The 20,564-nt window shown below is 39.9% G+C and overlaps 1 protein-coding gene across 1 annotated transcript in view; it reads left to right on the top strand.

The window, feature by feature from the left end:
- KSR1 (kinase suppressor of ras 1) overlaps positions 1-20,564 on the top strand; it is a 234,103-nt gene that overhangs the window by 92,671 nt on the left and 120,868 nt on the right. The window contains exon 2 of the mRNA XM_070735303.1: positions 3,914-4,054. Coding sequence (XP_070591404.1) covers positions 3,914-4,054 — 141 coding nt within the window. The remainder of the gene's footprint in view (positions 1-3,913; positions 4,055-20,564) is intronic.

Genomic DNA, 20,564 nt, shown 5'->3' with positions numbered 1-20,564 from the left:
AGATGATAGAAATTTAACCCAAATAGTCTATAGGTTGTTTTCCTCTAATTGATTTGGGAGGGGTAGGGAAAGAGGCACCCTATGTAGAAAACTAAGAGGAGGGAAAAAACAATTAGTTCATGAAAAATAGATAAAACTGAGGTCTCTCCATATATTTTTTTTACAAATTTCCTTTACGGTAACTGAAACTTTTTTCTTCAAAATAAAATTGGCCCTATAAATATTTAAAGGCCTGACACATTTATTTTGGCCTAGATGGCCATGTGCTTTCATTGCTGAAATTACTGGAAAAACAGCACAGGAAAAACTTTATGGCCACAGGCAGAGGAAAGGTTGAGCATGTTATTTATCAAACAAAGAAGATATTTGTAGCGTGTCATTTCAGAATTTTTTTTTCAATTGCCCCAGGGGAAGAGTATTTGATTTTAGATATGACTATGAAACTGTTTTTTTCCTAAGCTGACATAGTGTAAAAAGCCACGAGAAAAAGTTATGAGTTGGGAAAACAAACTTCATGAGTTTAAAGATCAGAAAGTTTATGCAAAGAAGGAAATAAAGATTTGAGAGAGAGAAGGAAAAATATAAATGTTACTTACTATAATTGCTGTCAAGATCAGAAACCATTTCTTTATCTATCCTTTCCCTCTCTCTCTCTCTCCCTCCTTCCTTCATTACCTTTATTTTCTTTTATGTTTTTTGTGCGCTGCAAAGATTTGGGCTGTCAACCTGTACACAAAGGCATTGATTTGGGAAAATTTGATTTTAAAAAACCAGGTTAGAGAGGTGTGTCTACAGGGCTGCTCCCAAAAGTCAAAATGGTATCTGTGACCATTAAACAGGGCAACATACTTTAGCAAGAGTTTACTCTTTCTCGCTCAGTCTCTAGAATAGGAAAAAAAAAAAAAACAGAGTTGGAAGGGATCTTAGAGGTCTTCTAGTCCAACCCCCAAGCAGGGAAACCTATACCATTTCAGACAAATGGCTGTCCAATCTCTTTTTGGAAAAGTCCAGTGATGTACCTTCCACCACTTATGGAAACAACTTCCACTGATAATATTGTTCTCAAAATAAATTTTACGTTCAATTGTGGTCATATGTTTATTTTATTTTATTTTATTTTCTTATTTATTTTATTATTTTATTTTATTTTATTTTATTTTCTTATTTATTTTATTTATTGTATTTTTATTTATTATTTTATTTTATTTATTTTATTTATTTTATTTATTTATTTTATTTTATTATTTTATTTTATTATTTTATTTTATTTTATTTTATTTTATTTTATTTTATTTTATTTTATTTTATTTTATTTTATTTTATTTTATTTTATTTTATTTTATTTTATTTTATTTATTTTAATATTTATTTAACTGGATTTATAGCCCGCCCTTCTCCTGTGGACACAGGGCGGCTTACATAGTGAAATCTATAGAAACCCAATATAAAACCTAAAAAACAATATAAAACCAGGTTTACCCCCTCCCCCAATACTAAAAACAGAGTAACACTCATTCACAATCATTCATAGCTTCGACTGGAGCATAAGCCGCCCCGAGTCTTCGGAGAGGGGCGGCATACAAATCTAAATAAATGAATGAATGAATGAATGAATGAATGAATAAATAAATACAAACAAACAAACAAACAAACAAACAAACAAACAAGGCAATGCTCAACGGCCCCAAGCCTGCCAGCAGAAGTGATTTTTTAAGACCTTAAGAAAGGGAATAATTCTCTAATATATTATTATTAGAGAATTATTCCCTTTTGTAAGGTCTTCAAAGGGAATGATAATAATAATAAAAGTTGAGAAATACCTTATAGCATTGAAAAGAAACCACTACAACTTATATCACAATTGTTATATAGCAGAGCTTCTGAACTTAAGCAAATTACTTGTTAAACTGTTACTTTGTGTGTATGTATACATACATATTTTAGGGCATGTTTCTATGCATAAACATACGCCCACACACAAACAAACAAACATAGTTATAATACTTTTATTAATTTTACTGAACTGAGAACATTTCCTTGCTTGGTTTTCCTTCCTGATATCAGAAAAAAAATCCTTATTTGCATCTCCTAAGTCCAAGTGGTCACCTTGTAGAATTGAAATCGTTTGCAGTCAAGAGGACCTAGTTAGTAAATTGTGTTTTCTTAAAAGCAGGAAAATGGGGATGGGAGGGTGAATAGAATAGAATAGAATAGAATTTTTATTGGCCAAGTGTGATTGGACACACAAGGAATTTGTCTTGGTGCATATGCTCTCAGTGTACATAAAATAAAATATACATTTGTCAAGAATCATGTGGTACGACACTTAATGATTGTCATAGGGGTCAAATAAGCAATGAAGAAGCAACATTAATAAAAATCTTAGGATATAAGCAACAAGTTACAGTCATACAGTAAACATGGGAGGAAATGGGTGAAAGGAATGATGAGAAAAACTAGTAGAATAGAAGTGAAACACCCCCCCCCCAAAAAAAACCTTTGAAGGAGAATGAAATCAAGATAATTGACTAATTTACTAGTTTGTATTGTGCTGTATTGTTGTTTGTAATGTTTTTAATTGTTTAATAAATAAAAAACTTTAACAAAGATAATTGACTAAATCATGTTTTTGTCTTGACAAGAAGGAATGTAACACCGCTTATATGCCACACACACCCAAGTTATAAAAATCCAATTATTCCCATTTTACACATATGGAATACTGAGGATAAGCATTGATCATCAAGCAAAGGGACAGTGAATAAAATACCTTGATGCATCCCTAACCATTCACAGAATGAGCAATACGTGCAGAATGCAGCTGCGAGAGCTATCATGGGCTTTCCTAAATATGCCCATGTTACACCAACACTCCGCAGTCTGCATTGGTTGCCAATCAGTTTCCGGTCACAATTCAAAGTGTTCGTTATGACCTATAAAGCCCTTCATGGCACCGGACCAGTATATCTCTGAGACCACCTTCTGCCGCACGAATCCCAGCGACCAGTTAGGTCCCACAGAGTTGGCCTTCTCCAGGTCCCGTCAACTAAACAATGTTGTCTGGCGGGACCCAGGGGAAGAGCCTTCTCTGTGGCGGTCCCGACTCTCTGGAACCAACTCCCCCCCCAGATATCAGAGTTTCCCCCACCCTCCTTGCCTTTCGCCAGCTCCTTAAAACCCACCTCTGTCGTCAGGCATGGGGGAATTGAAATTTTCCCTTCCCCCCTAGGCTTATAGAATTTATACATGGTATGTTGGTATGTATGATTGGTTCTTTAAATAGGGGTTTTTTAGATTAATTTTAATATTAGATTTGTTTACATTGTCTTTTTAATTGTTGTTAACCTTTCGTAAGCTGCTTAAAACCCACCTCTGCCGCCAGGCATGGGGGAACTGAGATACTCTTTCCCCCTGGGCCTTTACAATTTTATGCATGGTATGTCTGTATGTATGTTTGATTTTATAACAAGGGTTTTTAACTGTTAGTATTGTATTATTATTATATGCTGTTTTATTGCTGTTGTTAGCCGCCCCGAGTCTTCGGAGAGGGGCGGCATACAAATCTAACAAATAAACAAACAAACACCGAGAGGCTGCCTGGTTTCAGTCTGTGAATGAGATGAAATCCATGCCAATTCCTTCCCAGTTTGCTGTTTCTTTTTTCTTTTTTAATTAAAAATAAATTTTATATATATATATATATACACACACACACACACACACACCCAACACATAAAACAAAACAAAAACATTTAAAAAGAAAATAATATATATTTACAGTTAGAACCGTTATATAGATTTTGCTACACGTTCGTCCAATTTTCTTTCTAAAATTTTCTTTTAAATTTTCTAGTTTGCTGTTTCTGACTCACGTCTTGGAGCCCGTTTTAACCTTTTTCTCCTCTTCCCGCAGGTGAAACTGGTCCGTTATATCAGCATCCAGTTGCAGTGCAAGCTCAGCGTCCCCTTAAATGACCGGACGGTTGAGCTGAACAGCTACCCCAGGCTCAGCGACTGGCTGTACCTTGTTAACCTGCGGAAAGACGTCATCCAGGTAAGGCAGTATGGCTCGATTTCATGGAGGGCCGCATCAGGGTTGTGTTTGACCTTGGGGGTGGGTGGGTGGGTGTCATGGCCATCTTGGTGTCACTTGTGTTGGGGTGCCTGTGATGGGCCGAGTGCTTTGCCGGCAAAAAGGGGGTTCTGGTTTCTGCTTTTGGCTGGGATGGCCTCCTGCAACCCTTTGCTCAGTTTTTGCTGGCAGAGACACCACAGGCCGGTTCTTCGCTGTCTCCAGACCGGCTCTGCGGGCCAGATCTAAGCAACCTGGAGGTCGGATCTGGATCTGGCCCGCAGTTCCTGGTTTTCTTTAATTTTCTCTAATTGTTGTGGTTCATGTGTATAGGTGACCTCCCTATTTTTATATTTAGTAGAACTCTCTCTTTAAGAACTTTAATTTGTTGGCAATTGCTGTACAATTGCCAACAAATTAAAGTTCTTGTATATAAGTCCTTGATTTATAACCAATAGTGGTTATAAGATGAGGGACTAACAGTAATGTTTTCTATCTGTGCAGAAAATTATTCAATGTATAATGCCTTGATTTCTTATGCTTTTTGTGGGGAGGGTTTTTTTGGGGGAGGCAGTCTGTTTTGTGTGACATATGTTCTTCCTCAATACATAATCTTCAGAGTTCGTTGTCCCGAAAGTAAATTTGCTTTTGTTAGTACTGTGTGTATAACTAGTTAGGTTTTCCAATATATAACCTAAGCCAGCCATGTATGGTTAAAGGAATTAGCACACTACTCCTATCTCTCTCTCTGTCTCTCTCTGTCTGTCTGCCTGTCTGTCTGTCTCTGTCTCCCTCTTTCTCTCTCTCTCTCTCTTTCTTTATCTTACTCTCTCTCTCTGTCTCTCTCTGTCTGTCTTTCTCTCTCTGTCTGCCTGTCTCTTTCTATCTGTGTGTCTCTCTCTGTCTCTCTCTTTCTCTCTCTGTCTGTCTGTCTGTCTGTCTCTGTCTGTCTCTCTCTCTCTGTCTGCCTGACTCTTTCTCTCTGTCTGTCTCTCTCTTTCTCTGTCTGTCTGTCTGTCTTTCTTTCTCTCTCTGTCTGTCTTTCTCTCTGTCTTTCTCTCTCTCTCTCTGTCTGTCTCTCTCTGTCTGCCTGTCTTTTTCTCTCTGTGTGTCTCTGTGTGTCTCTCTCTTTCTCTCTCTGTCTCTCTTTTTTATCTCTCTCTCTCTCTCTTTCTTTTTCTCTTTCTCTCTCTCTCTCTCTGTCTGCCTGTCTCTGTCTCTCTCTGTGTGTGTGTCTCTCTCTGTCTCTCTCTCTCTCTCTGTGTCTCTCGTTCTTTCTTTCTTTCTTTCTTTCTCTCTCTCTCTTTCTCTCTCTCTCTCTGTCTGCCTGTCTCTGTCTCTCTGTCTCTCTTTCTTTAACTCTCTCCCTCTCTCTCTCTCTGTGTCTGCCTGTCTCTGTCTCTCTCTGTCTCTCTCTTTCTCTGTGTCTCTCTTTGTCTCTCTCTTTCTCTGTCTCTCTTTCTTTATCTCTCTCTCTTTCTTTATCTTTCTCTCTCTCTCTTTCTTTCTCTCTCTCTCTCTCCTGGTTTGTCTATATGACTATTCTATTGTAAGGAATACTATGTGTAGTAAGAACTATGTATTCTAATATTAGTCTGCATCTGTATTGATTGAGGCTTGCGTTGTATATGTATTGAGAAGTATTGATTGCTGTATTTGTGAACAACTAGGATGCTTACCGACTATGATACTTGCCTAATGTAAATAATATTTATACATTTAATGTATGTGGGCTGGTTATTTGAAGTGCTGCTCATATCTCTGGAATATTAGCTGGATAACCTCCACCTCCACAGTTTCCATTGCACAGGGCTCATACAGTTTATTCCTCATCCTCTAACAGCTTTTAAACGTCACTAAAACTCGACACGATTTTCTGGCTGCTGTTAAAGTGTAATGTTCCCTCCAACAAGGCTTTGCACCATAAACTTCTTTCTAAAGAGGAAACTTTGCGGTGTGTTTCTGTGTGTGTGTGTGTGTGTGCGTGTGTGTTTTCTCTGAGTGATTTGAAAAGTACTGGCATGAGAAAGGCATTGGAAAAATGTGTTGGAACGCACACAATACTTCATTCCAAGGTATTTTTTCCCCAATTGCTTATCCCAGGTCTCGCTTTATTTGGAAAAGCGCAGCAGGAAAGATATATTATTCATCAACCTGCATTGTATTTCATGTCAGCCCTTCCTTTTGTGGGATGAGGTTTGACAGCTTTTGCACAATTTTGTTGACTTCTGCCTGGGTTTTCAAGTAAAGACATACATCATCAGCAAAATGCATGAGATGTTATCGCATCTAACCAATTTCCCTGTTCCACTTTCCACTTTCCGAACTGTTACGATCTAATCCTGTGTTTATTTTAACAATTGCACAGAAAAAGTGGCTGATGGCTGGGGAATTTAACTTGTGAATGTCTGATTTTTATGTTTGGTGGAAAATAGTCAAGTTTCTAGTCCTTCAGGCCTGCCGATGCAAGCGATCTTTCCAGAGGCTTTCAATAAACAAAAGTCAGTAGGGGAAACCAGATTCACTTAATGACTTGCATGATTTTTTTTAGACACACTTCTGGTGTCTCAAGGGTGATTACCTTGCACAATAACATTTTTTTTTTTTTGCCAGCTTCAACACACTAAGAAACATAGAAACATAGAAGTCTGACGGCAGAAAAAGACCTCATGGTCCATCTAGTCTGCCCTTATACTATTTTCTGTATTTTATCTTAGGATGAATATATGTTTATCCCAGGCATGTTTAAATTCAGTTACTGTGGATTTATCTACTACGTCTGCTGGAAGTTTGTTTCAAGGATCTACTACTCTTTCAGTAAAATAATATTTTCTCATGTTGCTTTTGATCTTTCCCCCAACTAACTTCAGAGTGTCCCCTTGTTATTGTGTTCACTTTCCTATTAAAAACACTTCCCTCCTGGACCTTATTTAACCCTTTAACATATTTAAATGTTTCGATCATGTCCCCCCTTTTCCTTCTGTCCTCCAGACTATACAGATTGAGTTCATGAAGTCTTTCCTGATACGTTTTATGCTTAAGACCCTCCACCATTCTTGTAGCCCGTCTTTGGACCCGTTCAATTTTGTCAATATCTTTTTGTAGGTGAGGTCTCCAGAACTGAACACGGTATTATTCCAAATGTGGTCTCACCAGCCCTCTATATAGCAGGATCATTTGCCCTCCTTTCTCAGGATTGCTGTTTTAAATCTTTAAAAGAATCTGTTTCTTTTTAGGCAGTGAAATTTATATTTAGTTTACCTAGGAAGGTGAACCATGGTTTGTTCATTGTGGTTTGCTGAATAAAACATGGAATATTAGCTTTGCGCAACATCTTAAGCGCCAGATAAGGAACTTGTGTGTGAATCTTCTGCAGAGTCACTTAACAGATGTGCTAATTGGCAACAAACCATATGGAGACTAATTTTCATTAGAAACAACCTCAGAGGTCATCTAGTTTAACTTCTCTTTAGTGCAGATCCAGGCTCTGAAGATTTCTGGTGAATGAACATACTACTTCGTGAGACAATGTATTTGACCATTAACAGTTCCTAAGACCAGGAAATTCTTCCTAACCCAGTAATAGGCCGCTGCCCCCATGGTGGGGGGATGGATGGACAGGGGACACGCAGTAGGGGGAATAAGTTTATGCACTATTTATTGAAAATAGTTTATTGTCCCTCCTTCATTAGTACCTTAGTATGATCCTTAATTACTTTTAAAATAGGAAATAATTACATTATTATTATTATTATTATTATTATTATTATTATTATTATTTATTGGATTTGTATGCCGCCCCTCTCCGCAGACTCGGGGCAGCTAACAACAGTGATAAAAAACAGCATGTAACAATCCAATGCTAAACAACTAAAAAAAACCTTATTATAAAACCAAACATACATACAAACATACCATGCGTAAATTGTAAGGCCTAGGGGGAAAGAATATCTCAGTTCCCCCATGCCTGTCGGCAGAGGTGGATTTTAAAAAAGGCAAGGAGGGTGGGGGCAATTCTAATCTCTGGGGGGAGTTGATTCCAAAGGGCTGGGGCCGCCACAGGGAAGGCTCTTCCCCTGGGTCCCGCCAAACAACATTGTTTAGTTGACGGGACCCGGAGAAGGCCCACTCTGTGGGACCTAACTGGTCGCTGGGATTCCTGCAGCAGAAGGCGGTCCCTGAGATAATCTGGTCCGGTGCCATGAAGGGCTTTATAGGTCATAACCAAAACATAGTATGTTTTAACCCATCAATGCTTTAATCATTTTAATCATTATCTAGAACTGAACGTTTATGGCAATTAAAGAAAATTGAGCTACTTGCCTAATCTGTTATCATACTGAACCTCGTGGGTTCAGTACAAAACCTTAAAATGTTACTGTGCTGCTCAATAAATAATGCTGTCTATCATTTGTCCTTTTTATGGCTATTCAAATAATGTGACTTAATCAACTGAAAAAGACTCCAAGCACCTATTTGAAAACTTACCTTGGGCAGTAAGCCACTCCCACCCAGTCACATGACCTTTAAGTCATCCCCGTCACATGATTGTCAAGCCACTCCCACCTGGTCACATGGCCGGCAAGCCACTCTGCCCGGTCACATGACCATAAAGCTACATACACACAATAAGCCATGCTCACAGTGCGGCAGTAAAATTTTTGGCAGCCCATCACTGTCCTAACCACCATATTGTTTTTATTCATGGTCTCTGAAAAACAAAACAAGTTACCCCTTTGGTATGCCATAATAATCTTTGATTGATTGATTGATTGTATTTGTCAAACAAGTACAGTATAGAGTTATAGTTTGTATTAATATAACAATGTATAAGGAAGTGATAAAAAGGATAATAGGACCGAAGGACAGGGACGGTAGGCACAATAATAAGGCCCTTCATGGCACCGGACCAGATTATCTCCGGGACCGCCTTCTGCCGCACGAATCCCAGCGACCAGTTAGGTCCCACAGAGTGGGCCTTCTCCGGATCCCATCAACTAAACAATGTCGTTTGGCGGGACCCAGGGGAAGAGCCTTCTCTGTGGCAGCCCCGGCCCTCTGGAACCAACTCCCCCCAGGGATTAGAATAGCCTCCACCCTCCTTGCCTTTCGTAAGCTCCTTAAAACCCACCTCTGCCGTCAGGCATGGGGGAACTGAGACATTCTTTCCCCCTAGGCTTCTACAATTTATGCATGGTATGTTTGTATGTATGATTGGTTTTATAACAAGGTTTTTTAGCTGTTTTAGTATTGGATTGTCAGATGCTGTTTTTACCACTGTTGTTAGCCGCCCCAAGTCCACGGAGTGGGGCGGCATACAAATCCAACCAATCAATCAATCAATCAATCAATCAATCAATCAATAAAGCAAGAGCTTACGCACGCCCCTTACAGACCTCTTAGAAAAGGGGAGAGGTCAACAGTAGATAATTTAAGGTTGAAAATTTTGGGGTTAGCGGAAGAAACAACAGAGCCAGGTAGTGAGTTCCAGGCGTTGATCACTCTGTTGCTGAAGTCATATTTTCTGCAGTCAAGTTTGGAGCGATTTACATTTAGTTTGTATCTATTACGTGCTCTTGTTTTGTTGTTGAGGAAGGTGAAGTAGTCACTAACAGGAAGGACATTAATAATAATAATAATAATAATAATAATAATAATAATAATAACAACAACAACAACAACAACAACAATAATAATAATAATTTTTTAAATTGTTGTCAATACAACGAATTGTCATTGGCAACGAAAGTCGTGTGACACCCAGAGACCAGGAAACGTGTGGTCCGAGTTCCAGTTGTTCTGTATCTTCTGCCAGAAGGCAACAGTTCAAAAAGATTGTAAGCAGGATGAGAAGAGTCTTTGAGAATGGTATGCACCATCCTAGAACAGCGAGATGTGAAGATGTCATCCAGGCCGTGTAGCTGGAGCCCAATGATGTTCTGGGCAGTTTTAATAATTCTCTGTAGAGCTTTTTTTGTTCAGTACAGAGCTGCTCCCATACCAAGCTAGAATGCCATATGTCAAGACACTCTCAATGGTGCTGCGATAGTACGACAGTAGTAGATGCTGAGATAAATGAGCCCCACCATAATGAGACATTATGGTGTATGATCTTATGAAGAACAGTTAAATCAATTCGGAGTTTATTCATCATGTATTCATTAACCAAATGGATGTAGCTGCCCATCTCACCCACAGCAACTCAAGGTGTTTTGATATCTGTAGCTGGCTGCCAGTTTTCGGCGAAATCACATTCACCATCTTCAGGCTGAAGTTCCAATCTTTGTGTTGTTGTAAATGGAATGTTAGCAACTGACATTTCTTCCTAGTATGTAGTGTGGGGGTGGAGATTTGTTTTGAATGTAGCAAATAGATTGGGTGATTATGTTTCAGTGATCTGATTGGTTGGTGTAATCATAGTTATTAGAAGGAATGACATGGAGATTTTTATGAAGTGTTTTGTTTAAGGCTGATTTCCAAATATAAAATTCTAAAATCATAATTATTAGAAGGATTGACATGCTGATTATTATGAAGTGTTTATTTTGTTTAAGGCTGGTTTCCAAATCTCTGGCAGGCGGGAGGTATCATCTCTTTTATTTATACAAAGGGGTCTCCTCTCAATTTCTATAGCTTCTAGAGAAATTCTTCTATATAAATTCTCTGTTTTGTGGAGTAATTTAGTTTTTTCAAAGTCAATTTCGTGCCTTGTTTTTTTAATGTGCTGGACAAGGGAGGAGGTCTTTTCTTGTTTTTTGACTGCATTCACATGTTCTGCTATGCGTTGGCTCACTCTTCGGTTAGTTTGTCCAATGTATGTGGCTGCACATGTTTTGCAAGGGATTTCATAGATTCCTTGGTATTCCAATTGGATTTTATCTTTGGGGCTCCTTAGGATATTAGATATTTTTTGGTTAGTGCAAAATGAGGTTTTGATGTTATGTTTGTGCAGAATTTTACTAATTTTATCCGTGGTGCCTTTGATGTAAGGAAGGATGGTGGTGCCATTGTCCTGTTCTTGATCTTGTTTTTTGGGGGGTGTCTCTTTATTGATTAGGTTTGTTATTGTTTTCTCTTTGAATCCATTAGAAATTAGTACATCTTTGAGTTTGTTCAATTCAGTTTTTAAGTGCTCATGGTCAGCTAAGCGTTTGGTTCTGGTGATGAGAGTTTTGGCCACTGAGGTGATTTGTGCGGGGTGGTGGTGTGAGTGTGCATTTAGATAACGGTTGGTATGGGTTTTCTTTTGGTAGATAGTATGTCCTAGGCTGCCATTGGGTTTTTTATAGACCAGTACATCTAGAAAGGGAAGTTGATCATTGATTTCTGTTTCCATGGTAAACTGTATTTTGGGGTGTAGGCTGTTGAGATGTGTGAGGAAATTGTCTAGTTTTTCTTTACCATGTGGCCAAATTACAAAGGTATCATCAACATATCTCAGCCAAAGTTTGGGTTTGTATTTGGCTTGCTCTAAAGCATTATTTTCGAAATATTCCATATAGAGGTTGGCTATATATATGTCACATGTTTAAGCTGAATTTGAAAATTAAGGGAGACTAGGATAGATCTATTTCGGCCTTATTTTGGCCTCATCAGCTAGCCATACCCACTGGGACTTGAACCTGCAACCTTTGCCTTGTAAGGCAGAGAATTATCCTCTAGGCTACAGTATCCAATCCCTTCAGCTCTGTACCAGGGAAGGGTTACATTTTGTGTCGAATCACCCTGGTATATTGAAGGAACATCACAGCTCCTTTTTTGCCTCTCGGCCCAACCCAGGGCCATTTCCAAGGCAGTTAATTTTATTGATAGCCGACAATTCTATCTGTATGTGTCACATGTTTAAGCTGAATTTGAAAATTAAGGGAGACTAGGATAGATCTATTTCGGCCTTATTTTGGCCTCATCAGCTAGCCATACCCACTGGGACTTGAACCTGCAACCTTTGCCTTGTAAGGCAGAGAATTATCCTCTAGGCTACAGTATCCAATCCCTTCAGCTCTGTACCAGGGAAGGGTTACATTTTGTGTCGAATCACCCTGGTATATTGAAGGAACATCACAGCTCCTTTTTTGCCTCTCGGCCCAACCTAGGGCCATTTCCAAGGCAGTTAATTTTATTGATAGCCGACAATTCTATCTGTATGTGTCACATGTTTAAATAAATAAATAAATAAATAAATAAATAAATAAATAAATAAATAAATATCTGTCAATAATTTGCTAGTTTAGTTTAGACTGGCAGGTGTGGTCCAGTGCAGTTCTTCCACCTTTCTGTCTTTGTGTACCGGTGGAGAGTGGAGCATTCTGTGCCAGTGACAGGCATACACAAACCCAACTGCATTGCATGTGTGGTGGGCACAAGTGCCTGCCAATTGTGCATGATGAGCATTTGTTTAAATTAGCTATGAATTCTTTTATGTGCTCTATAATAATAACAGAGTTGGAAGGGACCTTGGAGGTCTTCTAGTCTGATCCCCTGCTTAGGCAGGAAATCCTACAGTACTTCAGACAAATGGTTATCCAACATCTCCTTAAAAGCTTCCAGTGTTGGAGCATTCACAACTTCTGGAGGCAAGCTGTTCCTCTGGTTAATTGTTCTAACTGTGAAATTTCTCCTTTGGTTCTAAGTTGTTTCTCTCCTTGTTTAGTTTCCACCCATTGCTTCTTTGTACTCTCAGGTGCTCTGGAGAATAGGTTGACTCCTTCTTCTTTGTGGCAACCCCTGAGATATCGGAACACCGCTATCATGTCCCCCCTGGTCCTTCTTTTCATTAAACTAGACATCCCAAGTTCCTGCAACTGTTCTTCATATGTTTTAGCCTCCAGTCCCCTAATTATGTTTGTTGCTCTTCTCTGTACTCTTTCTGTACTCTGTACTTTCTATACTCTTGTTAAATAATTCTGTACTTTCTGTACTCTTGTTCTCTTCCAAGCGGCAGCTCCCTCCTACTGATCACAGAACAATGGCCAGCCACAATTTCAGTTGTCCTGAGAAGAGAGAGATTAAATATATGAGCTACCACATTCTGCCTTCTTGCTGTCATACATTACCAAGGCACCGCTTTCCAAAACCTTGTTGCCTTTCTTTCTGTGACTAATAATAATAATAATAATAATAATAATAATAATAATCGATCACATACTCAGCTGCTGCAAAAAGATCGCACAGACTGACTACAAGCATAGACATGATACTGTGGCACAGATGATCCACTGAAACTTGTGCCGGAACTACCATTTACCAGTGGCAAAGAACTGGTGGGATCATACTCTATTCTATTCTATTCTATTCTATTCTATTCTATTCTATTCTATTCTTCTTCGGAGAACTGGGTCTTTATATAATACAGTATGTCCAAAGTAAGATAATAGCATATGAGAAATAAATCTGATCCCAGTCCAATACTCTCATCCAAAGTTCGATTTATTATCAGAAACATGTTGGTCATGCTGTTGCCATCCCGATAACCCAGGTTGAGCTTCATCCCCCATCCCCACACCCACAAGTTCACCCCTCCCAGTTCTCATAATACTATTCTACTGTGGCAGGCCAAAGTCTCTAATTCCAAACGATGGCTTTGACCGGACATAATTTGTGGTAAATCTTCTGTAACTCAACTGAGTACTCTGGGCTGATTTGTTGTACGTGGGATTGTTCTTGGGGAAGAGCTCTGATAAAAGGCAGCTCAGACCTCCAACAGGAAGAGGGACATGGTCTGCTGCTAGATTGGCATTCACACAAAAATGCAAAAACAAAGCAACCCTCACAAAAGAAGAGATACTGTATAAAATATTGTCCTGTGTGGAAATGGACAGACTCAGGCTGGAACTAAAAGATAAAAATGAATTGGAGTATTTTGAAATCTGGGACAAATTATATTATTAATATTAATAATATTATTATATTGTTGGTGGGAATCTAAGAGGAATGTTGGAATTACAATTTAGTGACAAGTTGGAGATGTATAGTCTCATATTATTAAAGAAGGAAAATGGAACTAGTACTGTGCATAAAATGAAGATATATACAGTGGTACCTCAAGATACGAACCCCTCGTCTTACGAACAACTCGTGATACGAACCCGGGGTTCAGAAAAATTTTGCCTCTTCTTACGAACTTTTTTCGAGTTACGAACCGGCGTTCGGAGACTGCTGGGAAACCGCTCGGCTGTTTTAAAAGGTGACAGCCGGGCGGCAGGGCTTCCCAGAAGCCTCCCGAACGCCGGTTCGTAACTCGAACAAAGTTCGTAAGAAGAGGCAAAAATTTTCTGAACCCCGGGTTCGGTTCGGGAGGTTGCTGGGAAGGCCCCCAGCCCAGCTGCGACCTTTTAAAAGAGCCGTGCCGCTTCCCATCTGTCTCCTGAAGCCGAACGGCAAAGCCGAACTTCCGCGTTCGGCTTCAGGAGACAGCTGGGAAGCGGCGCGGCTGTTTTAAAAGGTCGCAGCCGGCCTGGGGTGCTGGGAAGCCCCCCAGGCCGGCTGTCACCTTTTAAAACAGCCGTGTGGCTTCCCAGCAGTCGGCGAAAGCCGTTTTTTTTGCGGATTTTTTTTTTTGGTTGCACGGATTAATTGACTTTACATTGTTTCCTATGGGAAACAATGTTTCGTCTTACGAACCTTTCATCTTACGAACCTCCTCCTTGCACCAATTAAGTTCATATCATGAGGTATTACTGTATATAGAGAGACAAAGACTTATACTTAGGAAGAGAACTAACTCGATGAAAATGTTTTAACTGGAATATCTCGTAATGTCCATATATTTTTGTTTTCCCTATTTGTTTGTTTTAAATTGTACTATAAATAAAAGAACTTTTTATATACAAAAAAGGAATGGGGTCATGGCTGTCTGGCGGGACCCAGGGGAAGAGCCTTCTCTGGCGGCACCGACCCTCTGGAACCAACTCCCCCCAGAGATCAGAGTTGCCCCCACCCTCCTTGCCTTTCGTAAGCTCCTTAAAACCCACCTCTGTTGTCAGGCATGGGGGAATTGAGATATTCCCTTCCCCCTAGGCTTATAAAATTTATGCTTGGTATGTCTGTATATATAATTGGTTTCGTAAATTAGGGTTTTTAAATTTAACTTAAACTTAAATATTAGATTTGTTTATATTGTCTTATTATTGTTATTATCTGCCCCGAGTCTACGGAGAGGGGCAGCATACAAATCTAATAACTAAGTAAGTAAGTAAGTAAGTAAGTAAGTAAGTAAGTAAGTAAGTAAGTAAGTAAGTAAGTAAGTAAGTAAGTAAGTAAGTAAGTAAGTAAGTAAGTAAGTAACTAACTAACTAACTAACTAACTAACTAACTAACACCCTACATTGAATTCCCTTTTGAGCAACTTCGAGATTGCTGTCTGCATCTTGGGACAATTTTCAGGATCTTCATTTCTGCAACAAAAGGGGAATAGATGCTAGGTTTCTAGATCTTTTATCTTTCCACCATTTCCTTCTTGAAGAAAGTCCTTGCAGATACCAAAGAATGTAGCCACCTTCATCCTTCTCATCATCCCATCTTCACAACCACAGGTTGATCTACTGTTCATGGCTCATTAAGATGATCTCCAGCTTCTGAAGATATCCGAACTGGTTATTCTTCCTTGAAGTCAGGCCTATCTAGACTGTCTAGACCAGGGGTAGGCAAACTTGGCTCTTCTATGACTTGTGGACTTCAATTCCCAGAATTCCTCAGCCTGAAAAGCTGAGAAATTCTGAGCAAAGCTGGATGAGGGAATTCTGGGAGTTGAAGTCCACAAGTCTTAAAGTTGCCAAGGTTGGAGACTTGGCTCTTCTATGACTTGTGGACTTCAACTCCCAGAATTCCTGAGCTAGGATGATTTGCTCAGGAATTTTAGGAGTTGGGGTCCACAAGTCATAGAAGAGCCAACTTTGCCTACCTTTGGTCTAGATTCATCTACCTTCACTTCACTGTTGCAGAATTTGATCCTTAATTGCTTAGTATTAAGGCAGATAAGGTCATCCTAGCCTCTTCTGCAGAGCTTCCTCTCTGGGTAACCCAAGGTGCTTTCTTTCAAAGATTCTCCATAGACATCTGGCTCAGTGAACAATCCAGGAATGAACCGTTACAATCTCTTCAAGTTCAAATTTATTATGTTTTCGCATTCCTCTTATATTTGAAATAACACAGCTGGCTTTTTTTCATCCACAGAACATCAGCCCTGTAGCAATTTCTCCCTTCTCCCTTCCACTAGATGGTATCTCTTTGAGAGAGATGGGTAGTTCAAAAATGGTTTATTATTATTATTATTATTATTATTATTATTATTATTATTATTAATCCAATTTCCTTGTAAAGCTTGTTATGAAAGATTTGGAAAAAAACTAGTCTGATGATCATATGCAGCGTATTACTGAACTGGTATTGTGCTATTTAAAGAGAAGAGAAGAGAAAACTCATCTGTCTGGAGCCTGAACCTAGTGATCATGGCTCTTCCTTGCATTTGAGAGAGAGATTAGAGACATCTAAGATGAGATGGGATTTAAATCTTCCCAGTTTTATTCCGACATGATACAAGACTGCCACTCCTGTCATCCAACCAGTCAACGAAGCAGTGGAAGTGCTGTGCCGGTGCCTGGAGGCTGTTGGGGCCTGGATGGGTGTCAACAGACTCAAAATCAACCCGGATAAGACGGAGTGGCTGTGGGTTCTGTCTCCCAGGGACAATCCCATCTGTCTATCCATAACCCTGGGGGGGAGGAATTATTGACCCCCTCAGAGAGGGTCCGCAACTTGGGCGTCCTCCTCGATCCACAGCTCACATTAGAGAAACACCTTTCAACTGTGGCGAGGGGGCCCCGACCCTCTGGAACCAGCTCCCCCCAGATATCAGAGTTGCCCCCACCCTCCTTGCCTTTCGCAAGCTCCTTAAAACCCACCTCTGTCGTCAGGCATGGGGGAATTGAAATTTTCCCTTCCCCCTAGGCTTATAGAATTTATGCATGGTATGCTTGTATGTATGATTGGTTCTTTAAATTGGGGTTTTTTAGATGGTTTTTAATATTAGATTTGTTACATTGTTTTCTTCATTGTTGTTAGCCGCCCTGAGTCTTCGGAGAGGGGCGGCATACAAATCTAATAAATAAATAAATAAAATAAATAAATAAATAAGTATAAAGTGGTATTAATACCTCCCTAGTCTTGGAGTGTGTGTGTGTGTGTGTGTGTAATTCACTGAAGAAAGCAATTATATTTGGAAGAATAAGGTGGTAAAAGGATACCACCTTGGAAGAATAAGGTGCTAAAAGCATAAAAGAACATGGTGGCCGGACACCACCAAAGTTGACACCAGTGAAGGCGATAGAGCAGAGCTCCCCAAACTTGGCAACTTTTAAGACTTGTGGACTTCAACTCCCAGAATTCTCCTGCTAGCTATGAAGGCCTGTGCAACAGAGCAACTCAAAGACGTAGTGCAAAGATTGGAAGATATGGAGAGAGTTGGCTCGTAGAAGCCACAAGAGTCAGATTCGATTGAATGAATAATAACGACATCCCCATCAAAGAAACAGCTGGGAAAATGCAAACAGAGCCACTTTCCACCCGATCAATATCAGAAGATAACAAATTCCAAACAGACCATTAGTCCCCTTTGCTCCTTTGCTCTGCCCTTATATTTTCCCCATGTTGGGATGCCGTCTTGTTTATATATACAGTGATACCTTGTCTTACAAACTTAATTGGTTCCGGGAAGACGTTCTTAAGGTGAAAAGTTTGTAAGGCGAAACAATGTTTCCCATAGGAATCAGTGGAAAAGTGATTAATGTGTGCAAGCCCAAAATTCACCCCTTTTGCTAGCCGAAGCGCCCGTTTTTGTGCTGCTGGGATTCCCCTGAGGCTCCCCTCCATGGGAAATCCCACCTCTGGACTTCTGTGTTTTTGCGATGCTGTAGGGAAATCCCAGCAGGGGAATCCCAGCAGTGTAAAAACAGGTGCTTCAACGGAAGTCCGGAGATGCGGTTTCCCAGCGAGGGGAGCCTCAGCGAAATTGCAGCATCGCAAAAACACGGAAGTCCTCGAAACCCCACCTCTGGACTTCTGTATTTTTGTGATGCTGCGATTTCACTGAGACTCCCCTCGCTGGGAAACCCACCTCCGGACTTCCAGTGCCAGCGAAGCGCCCGTTTTTGCACTGCTGGGATTTATTTATTTATTTATTTATTTATTATTTGGATTTGTATGCTGCCCCTCTCCGAAGACTCCCCTGCTAGGATGCCCCTGCAGCATCACAAAAACACAGAAGTCCGGAGGTGGGGTTTCCCATGGAGGGGAGCCTCAGGGGAATAACAGCAGCGCAAAACGGGCACTTCACTGGCAACAGAAGTCCGGAGGTAAGGCATCCCAGTGGCAGCAGCTTGGGTTTGTAAGGTGAAAATAGTTTGGAAGAAGCGGCAAAAAAATCTTAAACCCCAGGTTTGTATCTTGAAAAGTTTGTATGACGAGGTATCACTGTGTATGTATGTATGTATGTATGTATGTATGTATGTATGTATGTATGTATGTATGTATGTATGTATGTATGTATTTGCTTATTTATTTATTGGTTTATTTGTTTGTTTGTTTGTTTGTTTGTATCCCGAAGGACTCAGAGCAGCTTACAACAATAATAAAAATACAATATAAATAGATACAAGCAGATAAAAAAAGAAGTCGAACATTATCTAAAACTAAAACATTATCTAAAACTAAAACCTCATTAAAAATGTAATTAAAAAGGCAGTTCCCTTTCTGCTCAGCCAGATCCAAAAATAAATCTTCCAGACAGGTTGGAAAGCCCCGAGACCCTCTCCCTCCCCCTTTTTTTCATAAATAGCCCGTCGACTACAATTTAAAATATCTGCTGACTCCACAGATCCCAGAACGGCTTGTCTTTCCAAGGGCGATGTTTTCCAAACAGCTCCTGATTTCAGGGGTGGGAAAACTCTGCCCTGTTCAAACCGTGGCTTGATTTCTTGGGTCAGTTCATTTTCATCCTTCCTTCCTTCCTTCCTTCCTTCCTTCCTTCCTTCCTTCCTTCCTTCCTTTCTTTCTTTCTTTCTTCCTTTTTCATTTTAAATCTGGAAAAGCCTATTTTTAAAGCCAGGCTAATGACTGGCCGTCAGATCCTTTAGTTCGGGGGAGAGATTGTGATTTGAACAATGGAGTGTTTATGGAACTGGGCCACCGGGAGAGTTCCTGGGAGCAGGAACGATAGTCAGCCCGTCATGCTACGGAGCGTGAGACACCTCCTCTGTCCGGATGTTGCGGTTCTCGAGGTAGGTGAAACCACCAAAATCTATTCATCCATCTCTCAGTCCAGCTCTCTGTGAGCAGAACGAAAGCGGTGGGTTGGCAGCAGCAGTGAAATCTACTTAGAAACATAGAAGATTGACGGCAGAAAAATACCTCCTGGTCCATTTAGTCTGCCCTTATACTATTTCCTGTATTTTATCTTAGCATGGATCTATGTTTATTCCAGGCATGTTTAAATTCAGTTACGGTGGATTTACCAACCTCGTCTGCTAGAAGTTTGTTCCAAGCGTCTACTCCTCTTTCAGTAAAATAATATTTTCTCACGTTGCTTCTGATCTTTCCCCCAACTAACCTCAGATTGTGCCTCCCCGGTTCTTGTGTTAACTTTCCTATTAAAAAGACTTCCCTCCTGAACGGTCATAGGGCACTTTTATCAGGGGTGTTGTAAATTTGATGTCTCTTGTGTTGGAGACGCCTGTGAAGGCTGAGTGCTCTGCCAGAAGAAATGGGTTCCCGAGCTCTGTTTTCGGCTTCCATGGCCTCCTGCAACCCTCTGCCAACATTCGGCCCTCCCCAGCTCTGTTATTACTGGCAGAAGCACCACAGGCCGGTCCTTCACTGTATCCAAGGTGGCCCTGCGAGCTAGATCTAAGTAACCTATGGGATGGATCCAGCCTTATGCCTTCAGTTTTAAATCCCTGTGATAGATAGGTAGGTAGAGATGATAGATAGATAGATAGATAGATAGATAGATAGATAGATGATAGATAGATGATAGATAGATAGATAGATGATAGATAGATGATAGATAGATAGATAGATAGATAGATAGATAGATAGATAGATGATAGATAGATAGATAGATAGATGATAGATAGATGATAGATAGATAGATCATAGATAGATGATAGATAGATGATAGATAGATAGATAGATAGATGATAGATAGATGATAGATAGATAGATAGATAGATGATAGATAGATGATAGATAGATGATAGATAGATAGATAGATAGATAGATGATAGATAGATAGATGATAGATAGATGATAGATAGATGATAGATAGATAGATGGATAGATGGATAAATGGATAGATGGATAGATGATAGATAGGTAGGTAGGTAGGTAGAGATGATTGGTAGGTAGGTAGGTAGATAGAGAAGATAGATAGTATAGAAGATAGATAATGATAGATAGATAGATAGATAGATAGATAGATAGATGATAGTATAGATAGATA

This window comes from Erythrolamprus reginae, chromosome 1 (genome assembly GCF_031021105.1).
Source record: "Erythrolamprus reginae isolate rEryReg1 chromosome 1, rEryReg1.hap1, whole genome shotgun sequence".
NCBI lineage: Eukaryota > Metazoa > Chordata > Lepidosauria > Squamata > Dipsadidae > Erythrolamprus > Erythrolamprus reginae.
Note: the sequence above shows the minus strand (reverse complement) of the source record. Positions and strands in the feature narration are given on the sequence as shown.